General features: G+C 47.5%; 1 protein-coding gene across 7 annotated transcripts in view; it reads right to left on the minus strand.

The window, feature by feature from the left end:
- The window catches only part of SIN3A (SIN3 transcription regulator family member A), an 822,316-nt gene that overhangs the window by 265,496 nt on the left and 532,170 nt on the right, over positions 1–24,650 (minus strand). For all 7 annotated transcript variants that reach the window (XM_085643842.1, XM_085643840.1, XM_085643838.1 and 4 more), the window contains one exon: positions 23,750–23,988. In XM_085643842.1, coding sequence (XP_085499968.1) covers positions 23,750–23,988 — 239 coding nt within the window. The remainder of the gene's footprint in view (positions 1–23,749; positions 23,989–24,650) is intronic.

The following is a 24,650-nucleotide window of genomic DNA, read 5'->3' on the forward strand; positions in this document are numbered from 1 at the left end:
ATATATTTGCAGGTCTGGAGCAGCCAGGCCGCCCTTCTCTGCGTCTTCTTATTTTCTTCCAGGCGATCCTAGAGCCCAGAGAAGCCCAGATAAAAGTATTAAGTTCACTCTGTATTTTTGCTAGAAGAGAACTGTCAAAAAATAAGGGGATGGAATCAGAGAGAAAAGTGAACTTTGGCAAGATTGACATTTTGATCAGATTGACCCTGCCCAGCATAGACAGAGGCAGGTTGGCCCAGTTTTTCAATAATTTCCGAATTTCTTTTATGATTAATGATTAATTGTGGGAGGGGATCTTGTCAATTTCATGGAGGATGTGGATACCAAGATATCTTATAACAGTTTTTAGAGGAGGAAGGGGAGAATCTACGTACATATTCCAGGCCATAATTTCGGTTTTCGATGTATTGATCTTGTAGCCTGAAACCAATCCAAATTTCTGGGCGAGCTGGATGACAGCTGGAAACGCCATATTCAAATCTGCTGTAAAGATAAGAATGTCATCGGCATATAGTGCCACTTTCCTTTCCCACTCTCCATATTTAAATGGAGACACCCTGGTATCATCTCACAACATCTGTGCGAAAGGCTCAATATACAAGTTAAATAATAGAGGGGAAAGAGGGCAACCCTGAAGCGTGCCCCTTGTTATCACAAGGGATTCTGTGAGGGAGCCATTAACCAGAATATTGGCCGATGGATTACAGTATATGAGAGAGATGGCTCGTCTAAATTTGTCACCTACTCTGAATTTGGCCAAGACCTCCGACATAAACAGCCAGTTAACCCTGTCGAAGGCCTTCTCCGCATCCAGTGTCATCCCTGCCAATGGGAGAGACCATGTTGAAGCCATGTCAATGGCTCCAATGAAATCATAGGTTTGATCTGACAGGTGACGGCCCTTAACAAAACCATTCTGGTCTAGATGTAATAATTCACCTGCGACTACTCCAAGCCTACTGGCCATAATGGATCCGAAGATCTTATAATCGGCGTTCAAAATTGAAATTGGCCTATAAGATTCGCAATTTGTGGCCGATTTCCCTGGCTTCAAAATCAATGATATTGTTGCATTATTCCAAGAGGGCGGAGGAGGAATGCCTTCTTGTAAGATTTCATTAAACAAGATAGTCAGAAATGGAGCAATCTCTTTAGCCAAGCATCTATACATTTCCGAAGGGAGGCCATCCGGCCCCACTGCTTTCCCCTTTTTTGAACCCATTATAGCCCTAAATACCTCATCATGGGTGATTGGTATATCTAATTTCGTTTGTTGGTCTGGGATTAACTCAGGAAGATTTATACTATTTAGCAAAAACTGAACTTTAGCAGGGTCAGAATTCCCCTCTTCCCTGTATAGATCCGAGAAGAAGGAATAGAATTGTGTTTTAATATCCTCATCAGAGGTATACGATACCCCCACTTAGTAACTGAGCTGATGTAATTCCTTGCCCGGTCCGATCTAATTTTCCAGGTAAGAAGTTTCCCAACACCTTCCCCATACTCAAAGTGGGCGATCTTACTAGCTTCCCATCTTTGCAATAATCTAGAATTGAGAACAGACTCTAGGTCCCCCTTCAGGGACCGTAGAGTCTCTTAAGCACCCTCAATACTGTCTGGGTTGCCCAAATCGATTTCTACTTGGATTGCTTTGATCTTACTCTCAATGTCTGAAATGTCCGCCTTAAATCTCTTTGACCTATAGGAGGAGATACTTGTCATATGTCCCCTCAAATAGGCTTTAAGAGCCTCCCATATAGATACCGTCGAGGCAGATTGGGCATTTCTAACTAAAAATAGTTCAGTTTCTTCTTGAAGGTCCACTATTACCTCTTCCAGCATAAGGAGGGCACGGTCCATTGACCATGTCCTCGCTACAGGGGGTGCCGGTTTGTTAATAATTAGGCTAACCGCAGAATGGTCCGAGAGGTGGGACGGAAGATAAGAAATATCCCCTACCCAACTTTTTATTGATTGACTCACTAGAATAAAGTCAATCCTAGATTTATGTCTATATTTGTAGTTGCAAAACAAGTACTCTCGTTTAGGGCCCGACTTTATCCTCCATATATCTAGATAACCCAGTTGTTTCATAAAAGCAATGAGACATGTTCTAGTTTTATGGGATGTAGGTGCCCGATACTGTGAGGTTTTATCTAACAGGGGATTCAATATCATGTTAAAATCCCCTGCCAAAATAACTGGGCTAGAAAACGCTATTAAAGCAGATGTCATGCTATTAAGGGGTAAAGGGTCGTCCTGATTTGGGCCATAATAACCTGCGATTGTTATCCTTACATCCTTTAAGTGAAACTCTGCTATGGCCCAGCTACCCCCTGAGTCCACAACTTTAGAAAGAAGTATTGCATGGGCCGCTTTTTTGACCAAAATAGCCACACCCCTGGCGTTAACAGATTGAGTGGTGCAAAACGGCGAAATCCAACCACCCCAACCTCTTAACCAAGACAGATAATTCTGGCTCGGTTAAATGCGTCTCCTGCAGTATAATGATCCGCGCACTACTGTCACGTGAATATTGAAAGATCCGATGCCTCCTAGGATTAGTGCGCAGGCCATTAACGTTCCAGGAGAGAATGTCTAAACTATTCATATCGCCGAGTCATCCTCATCATGCAAAGAGATCCTCTTAACAAAGGACCCCACATACCACTTATAGCAAATCTATCACCAGAAAAAAAACAAAATGGGCTATAAGAAAGAGAATGAGGACTTTTTTTTCCCTTTTTTCCCCCCAATGCAACACCCGCCCCAATCACCCCCCCCCCCCCGTGCCCTATTCCCAACCCCACCCTCTCCTCCCCTGGCCACCCACCCTCTTTCCCACCCGTGGAAACCCTTGCCCCAAAAATCTGGACCTAGTCCAGAATTCGACACCTTAACTGCATAGTGCCAAGCACTCGACTGTATTGAGCTACGTGCCTATACTATTTTTTTTTTTTTTGCTTATTTTTTTTGTCATCCAGAGAGCAAAGAAGGTAAAGGAATAAACTTTTTTTTTTTTTTTTGAGTTATCTTCCCCTAAGTTGTTGTAGAAGCACATCCGCTGCCTCCACAGATCTTAAATTGTGCATTTTATTGTTATACATCACTCTTAAGGCAGCGGGAAACTTCAACTGGGCTACTGCACCCAGTTTATGGAAATCTTCCAATCTTTTACCTAGCTCCCATTGTCTTTCAAGAGTAATTTTTGAGAGGTCTGATCTAATCTGGAAAGTGAAGCCTTTAGCTGAAAGTGACTTCTGTTTAAGAGCCAGGGTTAGTAATTTCTACTTGAGGGTGTATGTCATGAAATTAATTAAAATTTTCCTGGGCTTCTGTCTTTGCGGGGATTTGCGAAATGGTTCTCTATGGATCCTTTGTATATCCTGCAGTAATTCCACTTCCGATATATCTGGACCCAAAGCTTCTTTTAGGAGGGAAACAATAAACTGCTTGATATCGCCCCCTGCTCTATCCTCCGGAACATTAAGAAGTCGGAGGTTGTTCCTCCTACTGTTGTTTTCCAGGGTCTCCATTCTCTCAGCTAGGGTAGCTTCACTAGTTTTAAAGGACTTTATTTCATCCTCAGCTTGTTGAAGACTCGAAGTAAGATTAGTGACATTACTTTCTAATGCGACCGTTCTGGTATTTAGAAGATCAATTTTTGTCTCTAAAGATTCACAAAAACTCCTAATCTCCAGCTGATTAGCGGTCGAAGCCTGAAACCCTAATTTGATGTCTTGAGAGAGTGCTCTTAACATTTGCCCAACGGAGTACTCTGGATGTTCATCTATTGGAGACAGAGGGGGCTCCACACTGGGATAGGACTCCATTGTACCATTCTGCAAGTCAGTTATAGCGCCCCCGCACTGAGACTTAACCCCCTGTTGAAATTGCGAGGGCTCCCCTAGAACCAGATCATCCTGAGGAGAACAAATTGATAATTCGGAGGAGCATGGAGCAGGCAGGTCTAAGGAGTCTTGCATTAAGCTAGTGCAAGAAGTAGGACTTTTAGGAAGTGCCAAAATCTGAGGTAACACCTTAAAAAAGGGCCTCAAAGATGGTGTAATTTTGAGAGTCCCCCCCAGTTGGCTTTTTCGCTTCTGTTTTAGGGTTCGTACTTTGCAGGCCACCGGGGCCAAAGCTAAAACAGGAGATGCAGCAGGTACAGAAGGTTCTAATTCCGTAGGATAAATGTCATCTGAAAGAACTTCCAAGCTATCTGACTTAAACTGGCCAGATAACTTACTAGTAGAACATGTCTTCTGCTGCAGCTTCTTAACAGTGGCAACAGTAGCAACAGTGGCGACGATATTTTTAACTGGTTTAATTACACTCCTTTTCACCCCCTTTCTTTTATTTTTAGGGTCTTGTTTATCTAGGGTAACCGCCTGCCCCCCCTGGCGCTTAGAGCTTCGGGTGGCACAGGAAGTCTGGCCTTGCTTAACATTCGCCGTTCCCCCTAATAGGCTTACCACCTCGCACACTTTGCCTTCAGTTGCCAGCAGCTGCTCAGCTGCCTTTGGGTTGCTTTCTGTATCTCCCTCCGGATGACGCCTCTCACGAAAGCAGAGTGGAGCGTCCAACCCCCGCGTCCAGCCTCGCGTGAAACACCACTGTCCGCTCCTCGCTCTCCGAAGCTCCTGTGACGCCCGAATCCAGCGAGGGACTCCGGGGAGGATCAGAGGCTGCAGCGAAAGCCCGGAAGAGAGTCCGCACATTGATGGAGTGCGGGAGCAGGCCGCCACGATAGAAACAACGTGGCGACAACGGCAACAATAATCCCTTTAGGGAAAAAGGCAAAAAAAAAAACCAATTCACGTCGGACTCTCAACCTCTCAATTCAACGCATAGGCTCCATGTTAATTCACCAATGTCGAGCGCCAGGCATCACACAGGTTCAGGCGCCGCGACCGCTAACTCATGGCTGCCATGTTTCCCTCTCGCCTCGACCGCCGACATTGCGCAGGTTTAAATACATTTTAAATTGATCTCATTGGAGAGGCACATGATCATAGCCAGTGATGAGGGACAAACACAGTTCAAGGTCAAATACCTCTCTTCCTGGCTGCCATGTTTGCGTGTGTTACTTTCTTCACAGCCTGATGGAAAGCATTTCGTTTTTGTAATTCAAAGTTCTTAATTTCTCATGTACAATTGCTTTGATGAAATGTGCAATGTCATTTCCACGCTGCAAGGCTTATCTGGCCCCTCAAAAATATTTTTGCACCCGCCACGAGTTCAGCAGGTTAAGGGTGAGACCTGGAGCCATAATCTACTACTGCTAGAACCACCGAGAGAAAAATGAATAAGCATCCTACCAGCGCAGCTGACAATTATTGAATTGGAGGACATAAGTAATACATACGGAATCCTGTAGGATGGTGCAACATTTAAGATCCTGGCAGGCGAGGGACTTCAATATTACATCATGGCACTGACAATTGGAGGCACTATGGCCGGATTATTTTTAAGGGGCCAGATAAGCCATGCAGCGTGGAAATGACATTGCACATTTCGTCAAAGCAATTGTACATGAGAAATTAGGAACGAATAGTTTCTTACCTGTCGGTGTAGTTTTGCAGCTTGAAGATCTTTCTGGATTCACTATGCTGTGCATTATTCCACGGTCTGGTGGTTGGGACCGGAATCTTAGTCTTTCTTTTTTTTTTTTTGTAGCCCAGGTGGGCGTCGATGTCCCACCATTTGGTGTACTTCTCGTGACGTCGGCATGCTTCCTGCGGAAGTCCCACCTTGGGGCGCCATCTTCGGGTTCTTTTTTCCCTTTTTTTGAACCCTAGGCATTCTTTAGCATTTTCCTTTTTCAATGTGTCCACTTTCAGTAATCTTTTGTTCTTTTACTCTCTGTCCTTCCACCTTCCTCTCCTGCTCATCTTTCTGGCGGAGGTGGGTGGGTTCGCTAGTGAATCCAGAAAGATCTTCAAGCTGCAAAACTACACCGACAGGTAAGAAACTATTCGTTTTGTAGCGTGAATCTTTCTGGATTTACTATGCTGTGCATAGACTTTGTAGCGGTTTGTCGTCCTTGTGGCGGCTGGGTGGAAGATGAGCGTTGGTCGTTGAATATATGTTGAAGCACCCTTTGCCCTACTTGTGCTTCCTTGTTCATTTGTATATCCACGCAGTAGTGCTTAGTGAACGAATGCACTGAAGCCCATGTTGCCGCCAGGCATATGTCTTGAATGGGTGTGTTTGCCAGAAAAGCAATCGTTGCTCCCTTCTTTTATGTGGAGTGGGCCAGTGCCCCCTCCGTTAGCTCTTGCCCTGCCTGTGTGTGGCAGAATTGTATTGTTAGTGCGATCCATCGCGCGATGGTGCTTTTTGTTACTGGTCTACCCAGGAAGCTGGTTGCGAAGGACACAAAAAACTGCTTGGTTTTCCTGTGCTCCTTTGTTCTCTCGATGTAGTGCATCACCGCTCTTCTAGCATCTAGAGTGTGTAGTGCCCTCTCTGCGCTTGTGACTGGGTTTTGAAAGAAACTAGGTATTTGAATAGTTTGGTTCATATGGAATGTTGACACGACCTTAGGCATGAAGTGTGGGTCAGTCCTCATTACGACTCTGTCCTTGTGTATTTGGATGTAGGGCTCTTGCAGCGTTAACGCTTGCAGTTCGCTCACTCTGCGCAGCGAGGTTATTGCTACCAGAAAGGCGGTTTTCATTGTCAGCATTTGTAGTGAGGCCTTGTGGATGGGCTCAAAGGGCGCCTTCATAAGTTCTGTCAGGACTATGTTGAGGTTCCATGCCGGCGGCGGAATCCTCTTTGGTTGCGCTATCCTTTTTGCCCCTTCCAGGAATCTCTTTACCACTCGTGACGTAAATAAACTTTCTCGCGTCTCACCTCGTGTGTAGGCCACAATCGCCGCTAGGTGGACTCTTAGCGAAGACGAGCTTAGCTTGGCTTTTAGTAGATGCGTGAGGTATCTAAGCAATCTATTTCAATTCAATAATCTTTATTCTCGGTCATTTAGACCATCAAAGATATAAATGCATAACATTATTTAAAATTTACAATGTTTTTAAAAAAGATTTTCAGTTACACACAAGCTTAAAAATTACATAGTTCAAACATTAAAATCCATAATAAAGATAAACCAATATCTTGTAACTTTATACAATACCCCCCTCTTTTAAAATACGAGATCGTGTGTGCCACATAGCCATTAAATACTTTGCTACAGCAAAGACAATCGGGGGTGACAAGTCAGTTTTAAGGATTCTAAACGCGGGCAGATATTTCCTGAAGCCCATATTTTTGAGAATAGGTAGGAGCCAATGCCTCCTCGCTCTTTGGTAGGCTTTACAGAAGAAGAGCACATGTAGGTCACTCTCATGAGGATGTGTGCAGGCTGGACACTGCTCTACTGCTGGGGGGTTGGACCAAGAGCTAGTGAAGGCCCTCAAGGGTAAAGAGCCATATCTCCAGTGTAGATATAATTTTCTTGCCAGCACGGGACCCATGCCATCTAATACACTTTCCATTTGGTAGGAATCTTTGAGTTGTATGAATGTGTGAGTCAATGATCCCACCCGTGTATTACCTATATCAGTAGTCAACTTCAACTGATAGTAAAGTTGTGAGAGTGCCTTTCGGGAGGTCCTCCTACTTGAGATAGCAGGGTCAGTCCATAGTAGGGAGACCTAGGCTTTCGCATGTGCTCCTTATGTATTTTAGCCAGGGAATGTTACTGGTGTTTGGTAAAGCCAAGAACTCTCGGAGCTCACTTCTATAATCACCAAGATCCAGGCTGCTCCATATTCATCGCCAAAAAGCTAAGGGCTTTAAACCCAACTCCTCAGCAATTAGCCTTAGACCTAGATCCAATCTGAGGGGAAGCAGTGGGGTACTCGAGGGAAGGGCCACTAACTGTCTAAGAAATTTGTTTTCTGTGATTGATAAAGTTTTTACAGAAACATGGCCCCAAAGTTCCGCCCCGTATACAACTGAGCCCCGTGCTTGGGATTTATAAATCTGTATCATAGGGCCCAGTGGGCGGTAGATAGATTTACCCGCTATTCTCAGGACACCCCCCGCCTTCTGCGATAGTTTCAAATTTGCCTTAATCGTATGTGCCCCCCATGTCATTTTCTCATTCAGGGTTACCCCCAGATATTCGAATGTGGTAACCCTCTCCAGTCGCACCGTGCCTAACAAAGGGTTGGGGCGTGTGGAGGGGGTAGGGTTCAGGATCATAAATTTTGTCTTGGAGGCATTAATTTCGAGGCCCCTCTCAGTACAAAACTCTAAGAACCCGTCGAGTATCCGTTGGATTCCCATGGGGGATTTGGAAAGCAGCAGGGTGTCATCTGCAAACATTATGGCAGGCACCCTGCTGCCATTCAATTTGGGGGCGTCAATGTCTTCTAACCTGGACAGATGGTCGATGACCCCGTTGACAAAGAGGCAAAACAGGGTGGGTGCGAGCACACATCCCTGCCTCACCCCCCTGTCAACGGGGAATCTTTCAGTTAAGCCCCCCATCCTGCCGCACCTGACCTGCGCAAAATTGTCCTGATGTTGTTTAATCAGAATAGCCAGGATGTCTGGCGGGACTCCCAAATCGCCCAGGACGCTCCAGAGTTTGAATCTAGGCACCAGGTCGAAGGCGGCCCGTAAATCCACGAATACCGTGTACATGCAGCCCCCCTCCACAAGTGCCGTCCTCCAATAAATAAGATTAAGGCGAAAAATTTGGTCCATAGTGGATACCCCCCTTCTGAACCCAGCCTGAAAAGGGCTCATAGTGGCGGTTTCCTCTATCCAATTCTCTAACCGGTCTAGGATGAGCCTTCCAAAGAGTTTTTGCGACACATCTATCAGGCTGATGGGCCTGTAGTTGGATGGGAGCAGGGGCGATCCTTTCTTAAAGATCGGGACCACCTCTGCGCCCAGCCAAGTACAGGGCACCTGCATACCCTTTAGAATCGCATTAAATAGCACCAAGAAATAAGGGGCCCATATATCTGGCTCCTGTTTAAAAAGATCACCAGGGAGACCATCCAGGCCGGGTGCCTTTCCGGTTGACAAACCTGTTATGGCAACCTGAACCTCCCTTATTGTGAATGGATCCCCTTCCATGCAATTATGGACTGACGGGATGGCGCTGCAGCCCCCACGGCCTGGTGCCTCTGTATACAGAGATTGGAAGTGCTCCTGCCAGGTCTTAGAGGAAATATTTGGCTCTATTGCCGGGACAAGTTCCCCAGAACCTGAACTGACAATTTGCCAGAACTTCCTTGAGTCCATGGAGGCTAGGGATCTAGCGAGTTCTTCCCATTTATTCTGGTCCCATTCAATCTTGGCGTTAGCAATCAGCCTCTTATATTCGCGTCTCCTAGTTTGGATCTCCGACCTGTCTTTGCGGTTCTTAATACTCAACAAGAGATCCCTCCTTGCACTGCGGCACGTCGCATTATACCAAGTGCACTGATTCCTTCCACCCCCCCTCCTTGGACCATTATTAAATAAATCTGCAGATAAAGTCGTTACAAGTTCTTCGTGATACAGCCAAATTTGTTTATTATTGGCCTCTGAACTTGGTTTATCACTTAAAACGCCATATTCTCCAAAGTGGGAATAAGGTTATTATAAAACCGAGGGAGCTTGGCTGTGCTTGCTGCTAATTTTTCCCACTTGATTCTTTTCCTGTTACTCTCAAGGACTAGGTCGTCGTTTGGCTTGGGCAATTCTACTTCCCCGCCGGCCCAGCCAGGGAGGAGAAAGTCCAATTCCAGGGCGTTATGATCGCTATCTTCTCTGTCAATGACCCTAAAGTCAGCGACATACGACCAGGAAGAAAGCTGCACTAGAATGTAGTCTAGTCTTGATTCCCTGCCTTTTCGGTTAAATGTGGGTTTGCTCGGGATATCAGATTTAACTCGCCCGTTGCAAGCCCTGAGACCATATCTCAGAGTTAGGGCAGTAATCTGCACTGCCAGTGGGCTCCAAGCTTTTGGCGGGATGGATACTATCGATGGTACTTGCCATCTTACCTCTTCCTCTAGACAGGCCCCGTCTAAAAGACCTGGTAAAGGTTCATAATGTGAATTCAAGTCCCCACCCACTACAAAAGGGAACCCTTGAGGGAGCTCAGCCAAAAGATCCGCTAATTTGTCGATGGTAGGAGACTCCTGTGAGATGGTAACCGGCCTCGAGTAGACATTTACCACCGCCAGTCTACAGGAGTGGGACCATTCCAGTAGTACCACAAGTATATCTTCTGATTCCACTGGGAAACGCGTGGCCTTACATCCCAAATGGACTCCGACCCAGGTTTCAAGTCCGCCCGATGGACGCCCCCTTCCCCCCCATTTCGCAGGAATGGAGAATACTGCGAAGCCCTGCCTCGCATGTTCCTCTCTTTCCCAAGTTTCCTGAAACATACATAAATCCTTAGAGTCAGTATATTCAGTCCATTCCTGGGAGTCAGACTTGTTTCCCAGACCCGCCACATTCCAAGACAATATTTTTAGTGAGAGGGGCCTAGCACTCCGAATAGTGGTGTGAGTACAAACATCCCCATTATCACTGGTCATGGTCTCTGTGTTTGTTAAGGGGATGCTTATTTCTTCCCCCACATTATGACATACCTTGCCAGTCGGATTACTCAAAGCCACTTGGTGTTCAAGGGGATTGGGCGGCTTTGTTTCTTGGCTAGTTTCATCCGCAGTCTCCCCTGCTACAGAGTTAGACTTCCCACTTGTATATATGGGCAGTCAGTCTACCATGTCTAATTGGCTGTATCTATTCTGGGTTGGAAGATGGAAATGCTGGGGGGGTCTCCGGGGATGATGATTTTGCTCGTCTGCGCCCCAGTTACCAACTCTACCATGGCAAATTTCCCATCCCTCGTCTGCCATACTGGAGGTATAATGGGCAAGCTCCTGCCTTCGAGAATCGGGTGGTACTCTCCATCCTCTTGGCAGCCCCCCACCCAATCTCTCCAAGTGTGTGTGGTGTATATTCATTTCAGGGTTCCCTAGGTATTGGCTTCTGGGATAGTAAATGGCTCCCCTTTTTTTAGAATCTCCCCACCTGACCGGTCTTTGTATCTGGGCCCCCCAGATCTCGTCCTCTCTATCATATGCTAGAGGAGGGTAAAAGAAGGAGAGGGGTAAAGATTGAATAGTGGTCCCCTCTTCCTCAATGGGCCATCCACATATATGCAGGACGGCCCTTTGGTCTTTAAAATTGACTATAATGCAGTCACCGTTTATGGATTTGGTTAGATTACCCAACCACGGGACCCTTCGTACCATGAGAACAGGGCTCACTATACCTTCCGGGAGCGGCCTATATGTACATAGCCAATTTATCACCTCATTCTTGAGGGAGATAGTGGATTCTTTAGAGGTAGCGTTTAATTCTGGTACCCCCACCAGTACAACAGTATATGGGGCTGCCTCTGGGGGGAGGTGTATTGGTCCAGGGTTTGATCTCTCACTCACACCCTCCATCGTTAGTTTCGCATTATTAGATAAATTGGTAGGAGCAGAATTGCTTTCCCCAGTTTGAACTACCCTAATTGAGGGGGAAGGTGTGTGATTAAACTGATTTGCATGTTTATTTGGAGCATCTACCATCAAGTCAATGTTAGTACTTGTAGACGAGATGGATGTTGCCTGCTGCACTATATGTGAGGCACTTTGAACCCGATTTATTGGTTGAGGGGATCCCCTTTTTGCTGCCCTATCGGGAACCTTTATTCCACCTTTATTGGCTATTTTCAAACTATCGGCTAGTTGGACTGTTGATTTTTCTATAACCACTAGCCTGGCTTCCATTTTCATTAGCCTTTCTTCCAGTGGACTTAGGTTTCTTATAAGGGCACCTATATCCGCAAGGGTAACATCCTCCTCAGTATGTTCAAGTAGATTTAATTCAGATTGGTTTCTTGTCTTCCTTGCTGAGTTAGAACACATAGCCTCAGCTCTACCTGTTTGCGGTTTTTCCCTAGTGTTTGAACGGGAACTTTTTGGTAACGTGTTCGTGGGTGGAACTAAGGTGTTTGGCTTTCGCGTACCCTTAAACCCTCCGCTTTTTTTCGGGATAGCTCCTTCTCTAATTACCTTTCGCTTGTTTGGTTTGGGGCCTGAAGAGTTAATAATATCAGGGTCTGGCGTGGGATTTATAGTAGATATAGGGTGGGGTTGGGCTGGGGGAAGAGTTAACATGCTAAAATCTACGGAATCACTAGGGTCCTTACTACTTGCCTGGGAAATACAATTTGATATATTCAATGACCCAGAGAGATCATTGATGCCATCCACCCCTGTGTCCAACGCAATGAGTTCTGAGCTTACCACAGGAGACTCTGCCTGTGCCAAGGGGCCCATAGACGACCTCCGCACCCAGTCCAGCTCTTGGGATATTCGCCTCTCAAGGAGCGTGATGTCCTCAATTAACAGTGACCCGGCTTTCACGAAGTAGTTGTCCAATGTTCCCTTTGATGTAGTCGCAAGAGCCGTGGCGCTTTTACTCCTTGTTTCTCTTGTCGACATCTCTGCAGGGTAGGACCAGTAATATCCCTCTGGGTCCGGGAAAGTTCCAGGGGGGATGGCCCTGAGTCGACCACTCCCGTCCTCAAACGGCCCGCTCTTTGCCCGGTCTTCGCCCCGGCCGTCGTCCCGCGCGCGTCCCGCTGGCGCGTAGGTAAGGGTCGTCAAAATAGAGGATGGAAAAGGAGGAGGAGTTGGCGGGAAGAGGGCCCAGGTGCAGCGGTGATCGCCGCGCTCAGCACTCTGGTCCTCGCAGTCCCGCCAGCGAGGAAAACGCACACACCAAAGTTCCTTGGAGGAATCAGGGTCCAAATATCCACAGCAGGTGAGTGGGTTATCAGCTTTCCCCCAGCGGCAGGAACCCTCAGCAACAGCTACGAGCGGCGCCGTTGATTCCCTTGTCAACTTATTTTGTAGTTTATTTTTTCTGCACCACAGTGTGAACCTCTTCCATTTTTCCCCATAGCATTTCCGTGTTGTCGGTCTCCTTGCCTCCCGGAGCACTCGCATAGTGCTTTGGGGTAGCTTAAGGTGTGCGAACTCTATGTCTTCAGGAGCCATGCCGCTAGGCAGAGGCTCTCTGGCTCTGGGTGTAGAACTTCTCCGTTCTGCATGGAGAGTAAGTCTTTTCTTCTTGTGAACTTGTGTGGTGGCCCCTGTGCCATTTCCACTATTTGCGAGTACCATGTCTGTCTTGCCCACAGTGATGCCACTAGGATCAGCGTCATGTTGCTGGTACTGCACTTGTTGAGTTCCCTGTGTATCAGTGGCATCGGTGGAAAAGCGTAGGCAAATGTTCTTGACCAACTTATCCATAGGGCATTCCCCTTGGATAGTTTTCCTGGTTGTCTGGATGCGAAGTTTTGGCATTTTGCATTCAGGTGTGTTGCAAACAGGTCTATTGTCGGTGTGCCCCACCTCTTGAATAGCTTTTGCGTTTCCTGCCCATTGAGTTCCCACTCGTGGGATGCTGAAGTCTGCCTGCTGAGCCAGTCTGCTTCTACATTGTCCTTTCCCGGTATGTGTATGGCCAGCAGGTCTATTTTGAGCGCGATGGCCCATCTCCAAATTTCCTGTGCCAGGTTGGACAGGGGGAACCATTGTGTCCCTCCCTGCTTGTTTATGTAGAACATAGTTGTAGTGTTGTCCGTTTGTATCAACACCCTTTGGTTGTACAGTTTTTTCTGGAAGGCCTTCAGTGCTAGCAGTACGGTCTTTAACTCCAGATAGTTGATGTGTCTGACCGCATCTGCTGGAGTCCACAGACCCCTCACTCTGAGCTTGTTCATATGTGCTCCCCATCCTATCTGGGATGCGTCTGTGGTGATGGTCACTGTTGGGCTTGGTGGTGTTAAGGGCTTCCCTATTGTTATGTTCTCCCTGTTCCACCATGCTATCTCTTCTTGCACTGCGTGCGTTACAACCACTAGATCCTCCCAACTTCCGTTTGCTTGTGACCATTGCTGTTGCTGCCATTCCTGGAATGGTCTCATGTGTAGGCGTACATTGGGAACTGGGTGAATGCATGACGCCATCATCCCCATGATCTTGCTCGCTGTTCTCACTGTCAGAGCTCGCCCCTTCTGGTAGAGGCGCGTCTCCTTCAGCAGGGCTAGTGTCCTCTTCTCGCTGGGCATCACCGTTTTCTTTACGGTGTTGATCTGCGCCCCCAGGAAGATCTTCACTTGTTCTGGTTCCATTGATGATTTCCCCCAGTGTATTGAGAACCCCAGTTTTGTCAGTGTCCTTGTGACACGCTGTGCGTGTTCCTCGCATTTTTCGCGTGAACTCGCCTTTATTAACCAGTCGTCGAGGTAAGGATACACGTGAATTCCTTCCCTCCGCAGGTGCGCTGCTACTGCTGCAAGGCATTTGGTGAAAACCCCTGGTGCGGACTTTAGACCGAATGCCAATGTTGTGAATTGGTACTGATCCTTGTTGATGGTGAACCTTAACAGATTCTTGTGCAGCCTGTTCATTGGGATGTGCAGGTAGGCATCTTTGAGATCCACGGTGGACATGAAGTCTCCATCTCTGATTTGTGGGAGCAATTCTTGTAGGGATGTCATTTTGAAATTTTGCGTCCTTACGTACTTGTTTAGGAATCGTAGATCCAGGATAGGTCTTAGTGTTTCGTCCACCATTGGTACCAGGAAGTAGTTTGAGTACACTCCCTTGTTCCTTTCTTTGAAAGGTACTGGTTCGATGGCCTCCTTTTGGAGTAGCTGTAGTGCTTCCTCTACGAGTTGTGCTAGCTCTTGTCCTGAGTGTTCCCTTCTCTTTGGTTTTTTGTTTGGGGGTCTCCTTTCCAACTCTATGCAGTATCCGTACTGTATGATGTTGAGTATCCATTTGTCTGTTGTTATTTTTCTCCATTCTTGGAGGAAAAATCTGAGTCTGCCGCCCACCGGTGTTGCATGCTCGTAGGCGTTTGGTCCGTGTAACCCTCTTTTGTTGGTTCCTTTGTGCTCTATCCTTTGAGGGGTGTTGTGGGTGAGCACTGTCCTCCGTGCGAAGTCACTTTGAGGCGGGTTGGTCTCCCCCTCTCCTTCTTTGGCCTCGTCCGTTTCCCCTACTGCGAAAGGACTGGCCCCGAGGCTGGTACTGCCAGTTCGGTTTCTGCTGCCCCTGTTGCCCGTGACTCTCGCATTGCTGGCCTTGCTGCAATGTTTGATGTGACGTTCCAGGCTGGTTTCCTCCCCTTCCGTACGGTCTCCGTGTCGGGGTACCTCTTCTCATCCCTCTGAATTGCAGGGCCCCCATGGACCTCGCCGTCTCATTCTCTTTTTTGAGTTGGGTGAGTTTCTCATCGACTGGTGCCTCGAACAGCGTTTCTCCGTTGAAAGGGGTGTTCAGGATGTTGTTCTGTACCTCTTGCTTGAATCCTGAAATTCTGAGCCAGGCCTGTCTCCTTTCAGCGATTCCTATTGCCATCAGCCTGCTTGATGTCTCTGCCCCGTCCAACGCTGTTTTAAGGCATGAATTTGCTATATTCTTCCCCTCTTCCACTAGATACGAAGCTCTTTGTTGGTATTGCTCGGGGAGATGCTTGATTAGGTCCCCCATTTCGTCCCAATGTTGGTACTGGTGCCTGTTCAGTAGTGCATTGGAGTTCGCCATGCGCCAGTGCATTGCCGCGTTTCCCTCTATTTTCCTGCCAGTGAGGTCCATCCTTCTGCTCTCCTTGTCAGGAGGTGGCCCAGAGGTTGCAGGAACATTGGCCCTCTTTCTGGCTGTAGATGCGATAATGGAGTCTGCTGTGACAGATCCATTGATGTATGGAGGGTCCTGAGAGGAATGTTTATACTTTTTCTCTGTTCTGGGTGTGATGGATCTGCATGTTGCAGGATCCTTGAACGCCTCCTTCCCCTGGTTCATAACACTCTGAAGCATGGGGAGGAACTGGCTCCTAGTTTGGATGGGGAGCAGTGTCTCGAGTAAAAAATCCGCTTTCGGTTTTTCCTCCTCTAGTTTCACGCCAAAAGCTGCAGCCGTGCTCTTTACGACCATGTTGTAAGCCCCAATATCATCGATGGGCGAAGGCCTCGAAGGATAAGTCTCCACGGGCTCTTCTGGATTTTCGGCGTCGAGGTCCTGCCATTCCAGGTGTAGCGTCGTCGACGGCGCCGAGCCGTAGTTCGATTGCTGTTCCTCCTCTTCTTCTTCTCCCTCATAGTAGAGTTCATCTTCCTCTTCTTCGGGAGTTTTCGACTGCTCTTCGGCGTCGAACTCGTCCTGGTCTTCGACCTCGATAACAGTCGGTGGTTTCGTGGGGATTGTAAATTTCTTCATCTTCTCGTCGAACTCCTTCTTCTTTTAAAGGATGCTCTCCATCTCCGCCTCGAGCCTTCTCTTTTTCTTCTCCATTTCGGAGGCATGTTCGGCGGCGAGCGCTGGCCTTTTCGACGGAGCTTGCGTCGACGCGACCTTGTCCTTCGTCGTCGAACGACCAACCTCGTGGACCTTTTTCGACAAACTTTGTTTTTCAGCGGCCTTCGGCACCTGGGAGTCCTTCTCGAAGGATCCGCTGGGCCTTTCGTCCTTGGATCCACTCGCAGTCGTCGAAATTTTCGGCGCCGGTGTTCCTTTCGAGGACTTAAGACTCTGTTTTTCGAGAGTCAGTCTCTGGTTTTCGGGGCCCTTTCAGGGTTTTTGTGCTCGGCGTCTCTCCTACCTTGTCAGACGTCTTCTTATCGGTCTCTGCGACCGTGAAGTCATCAGGTCCCTCGGCGACGTTGTCTTCATCGTCGGTGGAGAGGCCAAGTTCGTACAGAGACGGGGCCTTACCCTTGCCTTCCATGTTGTAGTTGGCTCTCCTCTGCCTCTCTCTCACCCCGAGTGTCTTCGCTGTGAAGGCGGAGCAGGCGTTGCAGTCTTTGCTCTAGTGGTCGACTGGCAGGCAAAGGTTGCAGACCGGATGTTGGTCCTTCTGCGCGTACTTGTGGTGGCAGTTACGGCAGAATTTAAAAGGTGTTTTGTCCATTCCTGCGCTCAGTGTCCCCTGAGTGCGCATTCTCCGTTGGACGTCGAAGATCGAGGTTCTCCTCCTTCTTCGTCGTCCCGGCTCGATGTTCTTTCTGTCTGAAGTCTCCTTTAATTTTCCTCCGATGAAACTCGTGCTCTTCTTCTTTCTTCGTTAAAAAACTCTGGAGCTTCTCGGTGACGATCCAGACCCAAAGGCGGAAAAAAGAATCTGAAGATGGCGCCCCAAGGTGGGACTTCCGCAGGAAGCATGCCGACGTCACGAGAAGTACACCAAATGGTGGGGAGTCGACGCCCACCTGGGCTACAAAGAAAAAAAAAAAAGACAAAAGAAAGACTACTATTCCGGACCCAACCGCGGAATAATGCACAGAAGATTCACGCTGCAAAACTTTGAATTACAAAAACGAAATGCTTGCCATCAGGCTGTGAAGAAAGTAACACACGCAAACATGGCAGCCACGAAGAGAGGTATTTGACCTTGAACTGTGTTTGTCCCTCATCACTGGCTATGATCATGTGCCTCTCCAATGAGATCGTTTTAAAATGTATTTAAACCTGCGCAATGTCTAATGCCAAGTTGACACGCACTGAAGAAGGCTAGACGCCAAAATGCATTTGCTTAAATAAATTCAACTTACTGAGTCCCGTGAGTGGGATAGTCCTGGAACGCGGTACACTGTGACTGAGTAGAAGCTCTTCTGACTAACCCCTATCCTACTAAGGACGCTAGTCTGCTGTACATCAGATCGGTATCCTGACACATGCTTAGGTACTGGGGATTAGGCTATCTCAATGGATCTAGCAGAGGTTACTCCCACTATGCTCTTGAAGGAAGTTGGTTCTGTATATACTGTACAAAAGTGAGGTATAGTGTGCACAGAGTCCAGTGGATCCCCAGAGGTATGGTAAGAGCTAAAGTAGTGAGAATACCTTGTAAGAAAGTGCCCTCTTCTGGCCTGGCTGCCCCCACTTTTTGCTAAACTGCTGGTGTACTTTGACTGAGTGTGCCCAGGGTTCCTGCCAAACGGGTACCCAAGGCCCATGTTCTTTTCCTAAACTGCAATTAAGACAAACTCAATTGGCACTCTTTGGCCACAGGTCAGACCCTTGTAAATGGTACCACAGGTACCAAGGGCACTGTGGCCAGGGAAGGTCCCTAAGTGCCTCAGCACTTATTGTTCCACCCTTAGAGGCCCTGTACATTTGATCATACACACTGCCTTTGTAGGCTGCATATTTTGATGCAGAACGAAGTGAAGAGTCGACATGGCACACATTCCTGTGTGCCATGCCTACAACCCACTGCCCTGGCATATGTAAGCCACCACTCAAGCTGGGTGTACTATACCAGTGGTCAGGGTTCAGGCGCATGAGCCCTGTACCCCTACAGTGTCTAAACAAATTCTTAGACATTGTAAGTGCCGTAATGCCATTAAGAGTATATGGAGCTGGAAGTTTGTCATTACGAAGTCCACAGTACCATAATGGCTTGACTGGAAACTGGGAAATTTGTTATCAAACTTCTCAGCACATTACACCCACACTGATGCCAGTGTGTGATTTAATGAAAAATGCACACAGAGGGCATCTTAGAGTGGATGCTCGCCAGCTGCCACCACCACCAGACATGTTTCTGGACCCCTGGTTCGAGAGCCTGCTGGTCTGGGGGGGACTGAGGCTTGGCGCCTTTGTGAGCTTCCCCAGGTCTTTGCTGCTTCCAGCAACTGTCCCCCACCTGTTGACCCCCACTTTGGGCAGGAGAATCGGCGGGAAAACCAATTGTGGAAGGGAGGTGTCCCCACCTTTGCCAACCTCTCAGTCCCCGCCATCTTGCAGATACCCAGCCAACCAGAGTGAGGCACATGCCCCCCTTTCACGGGAAGGTTGCATAATAGGGGGTGTGGGTGTCATAATAGAGGATGTACCCACCCCAAGGAAGGGACCCATTGGTCCCAACCTTTACTTACCTGTAACGCCCCTAAATCTAAAAATTAGGGCCACCCCTGAACCTTGCCTCCTCACACAAGAACCGAGCAAGAAGTGAGAAGAAGGACCGAAGAGCCAAGCTGAAACTAAGAGGAGGATGCCCAATGACTTGGCCGCAGCCGTACTGGCCTGTCCCCACCTCGAACCTCCCCCAGTGAAATTCCGGTGTGTCCTGCAGCCAGCAACCTCAAGAACCTCGAGGACCTGCGCTGCCTTACACAAGAAAATCCACGAGTCTGCACAACTCTATGGCTAGAGTACGAGTGGCCCAAAACCACAAGGAGGTCTCCCCGGCAATCCTGACCTGATATCTGGTGATCTCGGATCTGCCTCGAATTCCCAAGCAAAGCCTGCAGCCTCTTTTTGGATCATTTTGGTATAGTATATACAGAACCAGTTTTCTACATACCTTACTCTCTTTTGTGGTAGTGTAGTTTAGAAGGCTTATCAGGAGGGTAGTGTTAAGAATTTGTTGGACACACTCAGGCAAGAAATGATTTCACACACTCAAGACTGAATCCAAGATTCAGGTTGGCATTCAAGGGGCACCACCAACGGCACTAGGGCAGCTGGGTGCAGAGTGGATGCTGCCAATGGGCAACCTTGATTGGGAACAGCTCACGGGCAGGCAACTCGGTCTTAGGAGCCAAGCTCCTAGGGTTAAGATCAAGGCGAAGGAGGTCCCAGGTTAGCACCAAGTCCACATCACCAGAGGTGCAGAGGCATCCGGGTGCTGGGTGCTTAGTAGGTGTCGGGAGCCCAATGCGTTCCAATGGAGGATGTCAGTTGCGAAAACAGACTGCAGGCTGGAGCCAGAAGACTTGACAAAGGGAACCAACAACTGGAGGATGAGGTTAAAGAGTTGCTGGACACCAGGACACATTCGGTTGAGCATCTCAAGTCACATGAGCTAGGGATGCAGGGTTGTCCTTTCATGTCAGGTTCTTCTCACCCGGTTCCAGCTGCGCATGGGGGACCCTTTGGATTGAGGCTGAAGGCGTCGAGGCTGGTGGAGGTCTTCCAACGCTGGTACTCAGGTTAGGATCGCTGAGGGGACTTTGCTGGCGTGTTGGGCCACTCGGACCATGGGCATCGGGTGCAGAGTGGCGAGGACTCACGGATACGGTTGGACAAATCCACTGTCCACGGATAGTTCTTTGTGAAGGCAGGTCTCCGGGATTCTTGCAGGACACGCCAGGTCCAGCTCGCCGGGGTTCAGAGCAGTAGACAGACCGGTAGGGCTGGGGCCACAGCAGTGGTCATAGTACTCTTCTGCAGCATGGCTCTTCGGTCCTTCTTGTCACATCGAATCTGAAGAGGCAAGGTTTAGGGGTGCCCCTAAATACTAGATTTAGGGGTGTTACAAGGGTGTGCAGGTTGGGACACTGTCCATTCCCTGGGGTGTCTACACCCCCTAGTAAGCCACCCTTCAGAAGAGGGAGTATAAGCCTCTTCCAGATTGGAGGGGTCCCCCCACTTACAAGATGGCAGAAACTGAGATGTGTACTTCACTTCGCCTCCCCCACGTGAGGGGTAGGGATGGTAAAGGTGGGCTTACCTCCCTTCCTGGTTAGGTTTTCCCGCTGGTTTTCGTGCCCAAAATGGGGGTCAGAACTGGTGGGAGTCAGTTGCTGATAGCAGCAAAAGGCTGGGAGTAGCTAACAAAGGTGGGATGTCTTCGACGCTCCCTCTTCGAGGACCCTGCCCATCCTAGGGGAGGAGGCATGACACCTCTGCCCAGGATATGCTTTGTTCCTGGACCCAGAGAGTGGAGGGCTCTCTACCCAGGGTCCAGACACCTGTCTAATAGTGGCAGAAGGCTGGGAGCCAGTCAGGAACCACACCGGAGTTGCTCGTTTTTCCGGAGGCATCTATAAGATGCCCTCTGAGTGCATTTTACCTTAAATCCAACACTGGCATCAGTATGGGTTCTTTGTGCGGGGTTAGTTGGATACCAAACTTCCCAGACTTCAATAAAGCCATCATGGAGCTGTGGAGTTCATGGTGACAAACTCCCAACCCATGTACTCAAAATGGCTTCACTGCACTTGAAATGTCTGAATGGCACAGACACTGTAGGGGCATAGCGCTCACCTGTGGTATGGTGCACCCTTCCTTTAGGGCTGTAAGGCCTGCTAGAGGGGGGACTTACCCATGCAACAGGCAGTGTTGGGGGGCATGTTGACTCTTTTGTTTGGTCTGTAACAAAACACCCAGTCTGCAATGGCAGGGTGGGAGTTCTAAGGTGAGGGGTCTCTGAGAGTGGCATAATACATTCTGCAGCCCTCAGAGGCTCTCTTCGATCACCAGGGGTAGCTTTCACAGGGGACTTACATGTGGCCCAGAGGTGTGCCGATTGTGGGTTCAAGGGTATGATTTTGGGAAAGAACACTAGCGCTGTGGTCTGGTTAGCAGGATCCCAGCACACACTCAGCAAAGTTGGCAACAAGTATCTGGCAAAATGTTAGGGGTTAACCATGCAAAAAGGGGCACTTTCCTACACATGGGTCTGGCAGAGGGTACCCCACTATGCTGAGTATTAGGTAAGAGTATAGTCACATAGTAGTGTTATAATGGTTGAACTGTTCATCTTTCTCACCATTCTCGTAATGCTGGTTACAAAGCTTTGCTTTTTCTGCCTAATAATTGCAACACACTCTTTCTATACAAGAATAAGATTGTTTAATTAAATGTTTTAAAAGCCATATTCATATCTTTTTTGTGTTTACCTTGGGCATGCAAAAGTAAACAACGAAAGGGTAAAGCGGTTTCCACAATTTTCTTGGGGAATAAGAGTGGTCATGTTTGAGGTTCCGGATATCATTTGGTACCCTGGCAAGGTTAGGGGTTCAGATAAGGCACTGTGAGCTAGCTAAGGAATGGGCCAACATTTTCTGATATGTGTGAAATTAGTTCCTAAATTCTGAAGGTTATGTTGCCCAGATACAGAGTCCTACTTAATTTGTAGGAACTGTTAAACAATTGTCAACCTCCGCACCAGTGGCAGCTTCAGATTAGAAAGAGGTTTTACGGCAGCATGCTGCCTACTCTAAGGTGATTTTGATGCAGAGTGTGACTTTTCAGTGCCTTGGTGCTGAGGAAGCTGCGCAGCATGGTGAGCTCCGGTGCACTTAAGTGGAGTCTTCATGGGCACCAATGCAGCTTGTGGTCCAGCCGGGAAGTGCTGGACTTAAATGTTTATGCAGTTATGGCGTTTCACAGTTGTTGGCCCGGCATGAAAACACATAGGAAACAGAAGTTTTCCGTTTACAAATAAACCTGGAGGGCCACAGTGCGAAATAGGAGGTGCTCTCCAAGGAATCCGATTTACCCCTTGAGAGAACCGACAGGAATCAGTTACCTTCGCATGCCCACAAGCTTTACAGCCCTGAAGAAGACCATCCCTGAAATACATCATAGGCCCACCTTGAAGGTCAAAACGCGTCAACGCACTTATAAACCGGGCCATGGGCAATCATTGAGGGCAACATCGGCGCATTAAATTGTGCATCACGGTTAACAAAATGAAAGATCCAATCCGTACACAAGTCTAAGCTCTGACCACCAATAGAATAGGGTCAATTAGCACTGCTGCAGACTACAAGCATGAGGACTACAGTGATAAATGCCCAATAAATCTGACAGTGTAGGATACTGGACACACAACTGTATCTTTCTTCCTGTAACTTTCTTATTTAATTCCTTTACAAATTATGTTATGTAATGTTTTGTGTCTATACATGTCTTGTCCTAAACGAAACTCTTCTTAGATGCAATGTCTGTTAAATGAATGTAAAACTCCCCATGTAAAATGTCTTTATATGTTTACAAGTGTTCTTTCAAAAAAACAAAATGAATTGAGAAAGAGGACTGTTGATTTTCTTAAAAGCATTTGGATTAATCGATTGTGGCGTCATATAGTTCAGTGTACACAACTGAATACCTCATTAAGTAAAAACTTGCTGAATCATGGATGCTTGAAGAAACAATTTAGTTTCTTCAATAGAGAAAAGATTTGATTGATGGTCTTGGAGGCATCTCTTTATGACAAAAACTTCCAGCACGACTGGCACCATGCCAGACTCTACGGAAGAGTTGCTCGCTTAAGACTGACCAACAGGCGCGACGAGCAAGAAGGGTGAATTCTCTGTTGGCCCCTGGGGCTGCCATGTGCTGCACCTCTAGCTTGAGGAACTGTATAACCTCTTCATTGTCAGAGGTGGCAGGTAAACATACATTTGAATCTTCTAGTGCTGTGCATGGCGGGATGCATGCAGGGCCTCCCTCTTCCTCCTGGCTGCAGAGTATGTCTTCGGAGTCAAACTGTTAACCATTCCCGACAGGACTTGCCTCTGCATGTTGTGGTGTAACTTTGGAATGGAACACGTTTTCTAACATTGTCCTAGGTGCATTCTTGAGTCACTTGTTCGAGTCTGGAGAAAATCTGGTGGAGCCAGTGTGCTTTTGCATTGTGGACAAAGAATGGAGTTATAACAAGTTTTGTCACTATAATTTCTTTGAAGAAAAAGAAGTTGCAGAAGTCAGAGTCCAGCACTAGAGGAGTAAGCAGGCATGTGAATCTAGAGCAGCACATGCTACAAACATAAAGCTGTATGTAACAGGTGAAATAACGCATGCAAAATACAACTAATAGCACAGCTAGGATTGTACATGAGGATGTAAAAGAATTTTTAAAAAAATACTAAAAAGATCAAAATTAAACCATGCAAATATAAAACACATTTCACCTCTGAACATACCTTTTCAGTACAATAGGAACAGCAACAGATGGGTTTTTCTTCAGCCCGTCAATGATATCTGCAGCCTTGTCAGCGTATATCCTCTGTAGAGCCTTTCGGTGGATGACCTCTGATGTGCCCCCCAATGTATTGTCCAGCCGGAACTTAGCCTGTTCCTCAGCAGACAACCGCGAGAGCTTCTTCTGTACTGTCTCCAGCACCCGGATTGTCGCAAGATTGGTCTCCAGTACGACATCCAGCTGAAAATACAGGGACTCTTAGGTCAGACAACCTTATTTCGGCCTCAGATGACACAGCTAACTAAAGGACAGTCTCAAAAAGTCACTCCACAGTGACACTGAGTGAGGCCACAAAAGTTACAATTAGTACATTTCTGAGATCTAACAAGTATGTGACGTCTGTAAGAGTAGCTGTGCTTTAGTCATTGGCATTAGGTATTATGCTACTTACCCAGTAAGCATCTATTCTTGGCAGGTAGAGCTGTAGATTTACATGCTTTGCATACTCCTGATGTTTGCAAGTTGTTTTTCTTCGAAGAAGTCTTTCCAGTCATGAGGTATGGTGACTTCTCCTTTCGGTGATAGTGCGCATGGGCATAAACTCCATTGTTAGAAGAAAAACAACTAGCAATCATCAGGAACATGTAAAGCATGTGCATCTACAGCACGCATGCCTCAAACTGACTGATACCAGATGCTCCGACAACAATAGGTATGAAAGACAGCAGACCTATTTCTTGGACATTAAACCAAACAAGGATTCCCAATCAGTATCATGCTTTAACACTCTAGAGTACTCTCAGATTCAAGAATGGGCCACTAGATGATGGAACTGGTGATAAGAAGCGGCTTATAAACTATACGGCTACTACAGCTAAACACTTGTGCAATTTATTGCCATC

Source organism: Triturus cristatus, chromosome 3_1, assembly GCF_964204655.1.
Source record: "Triturus cristatus chromosome 3_1, aTriCri1.1, whole genome shotgun sequence".
Taxonomy (NCBI): Eukaryota; Metazoa; Chordata; class Amphibia; order Caudata; family Salamandridae; genus Triturus; species Triturus cristatus.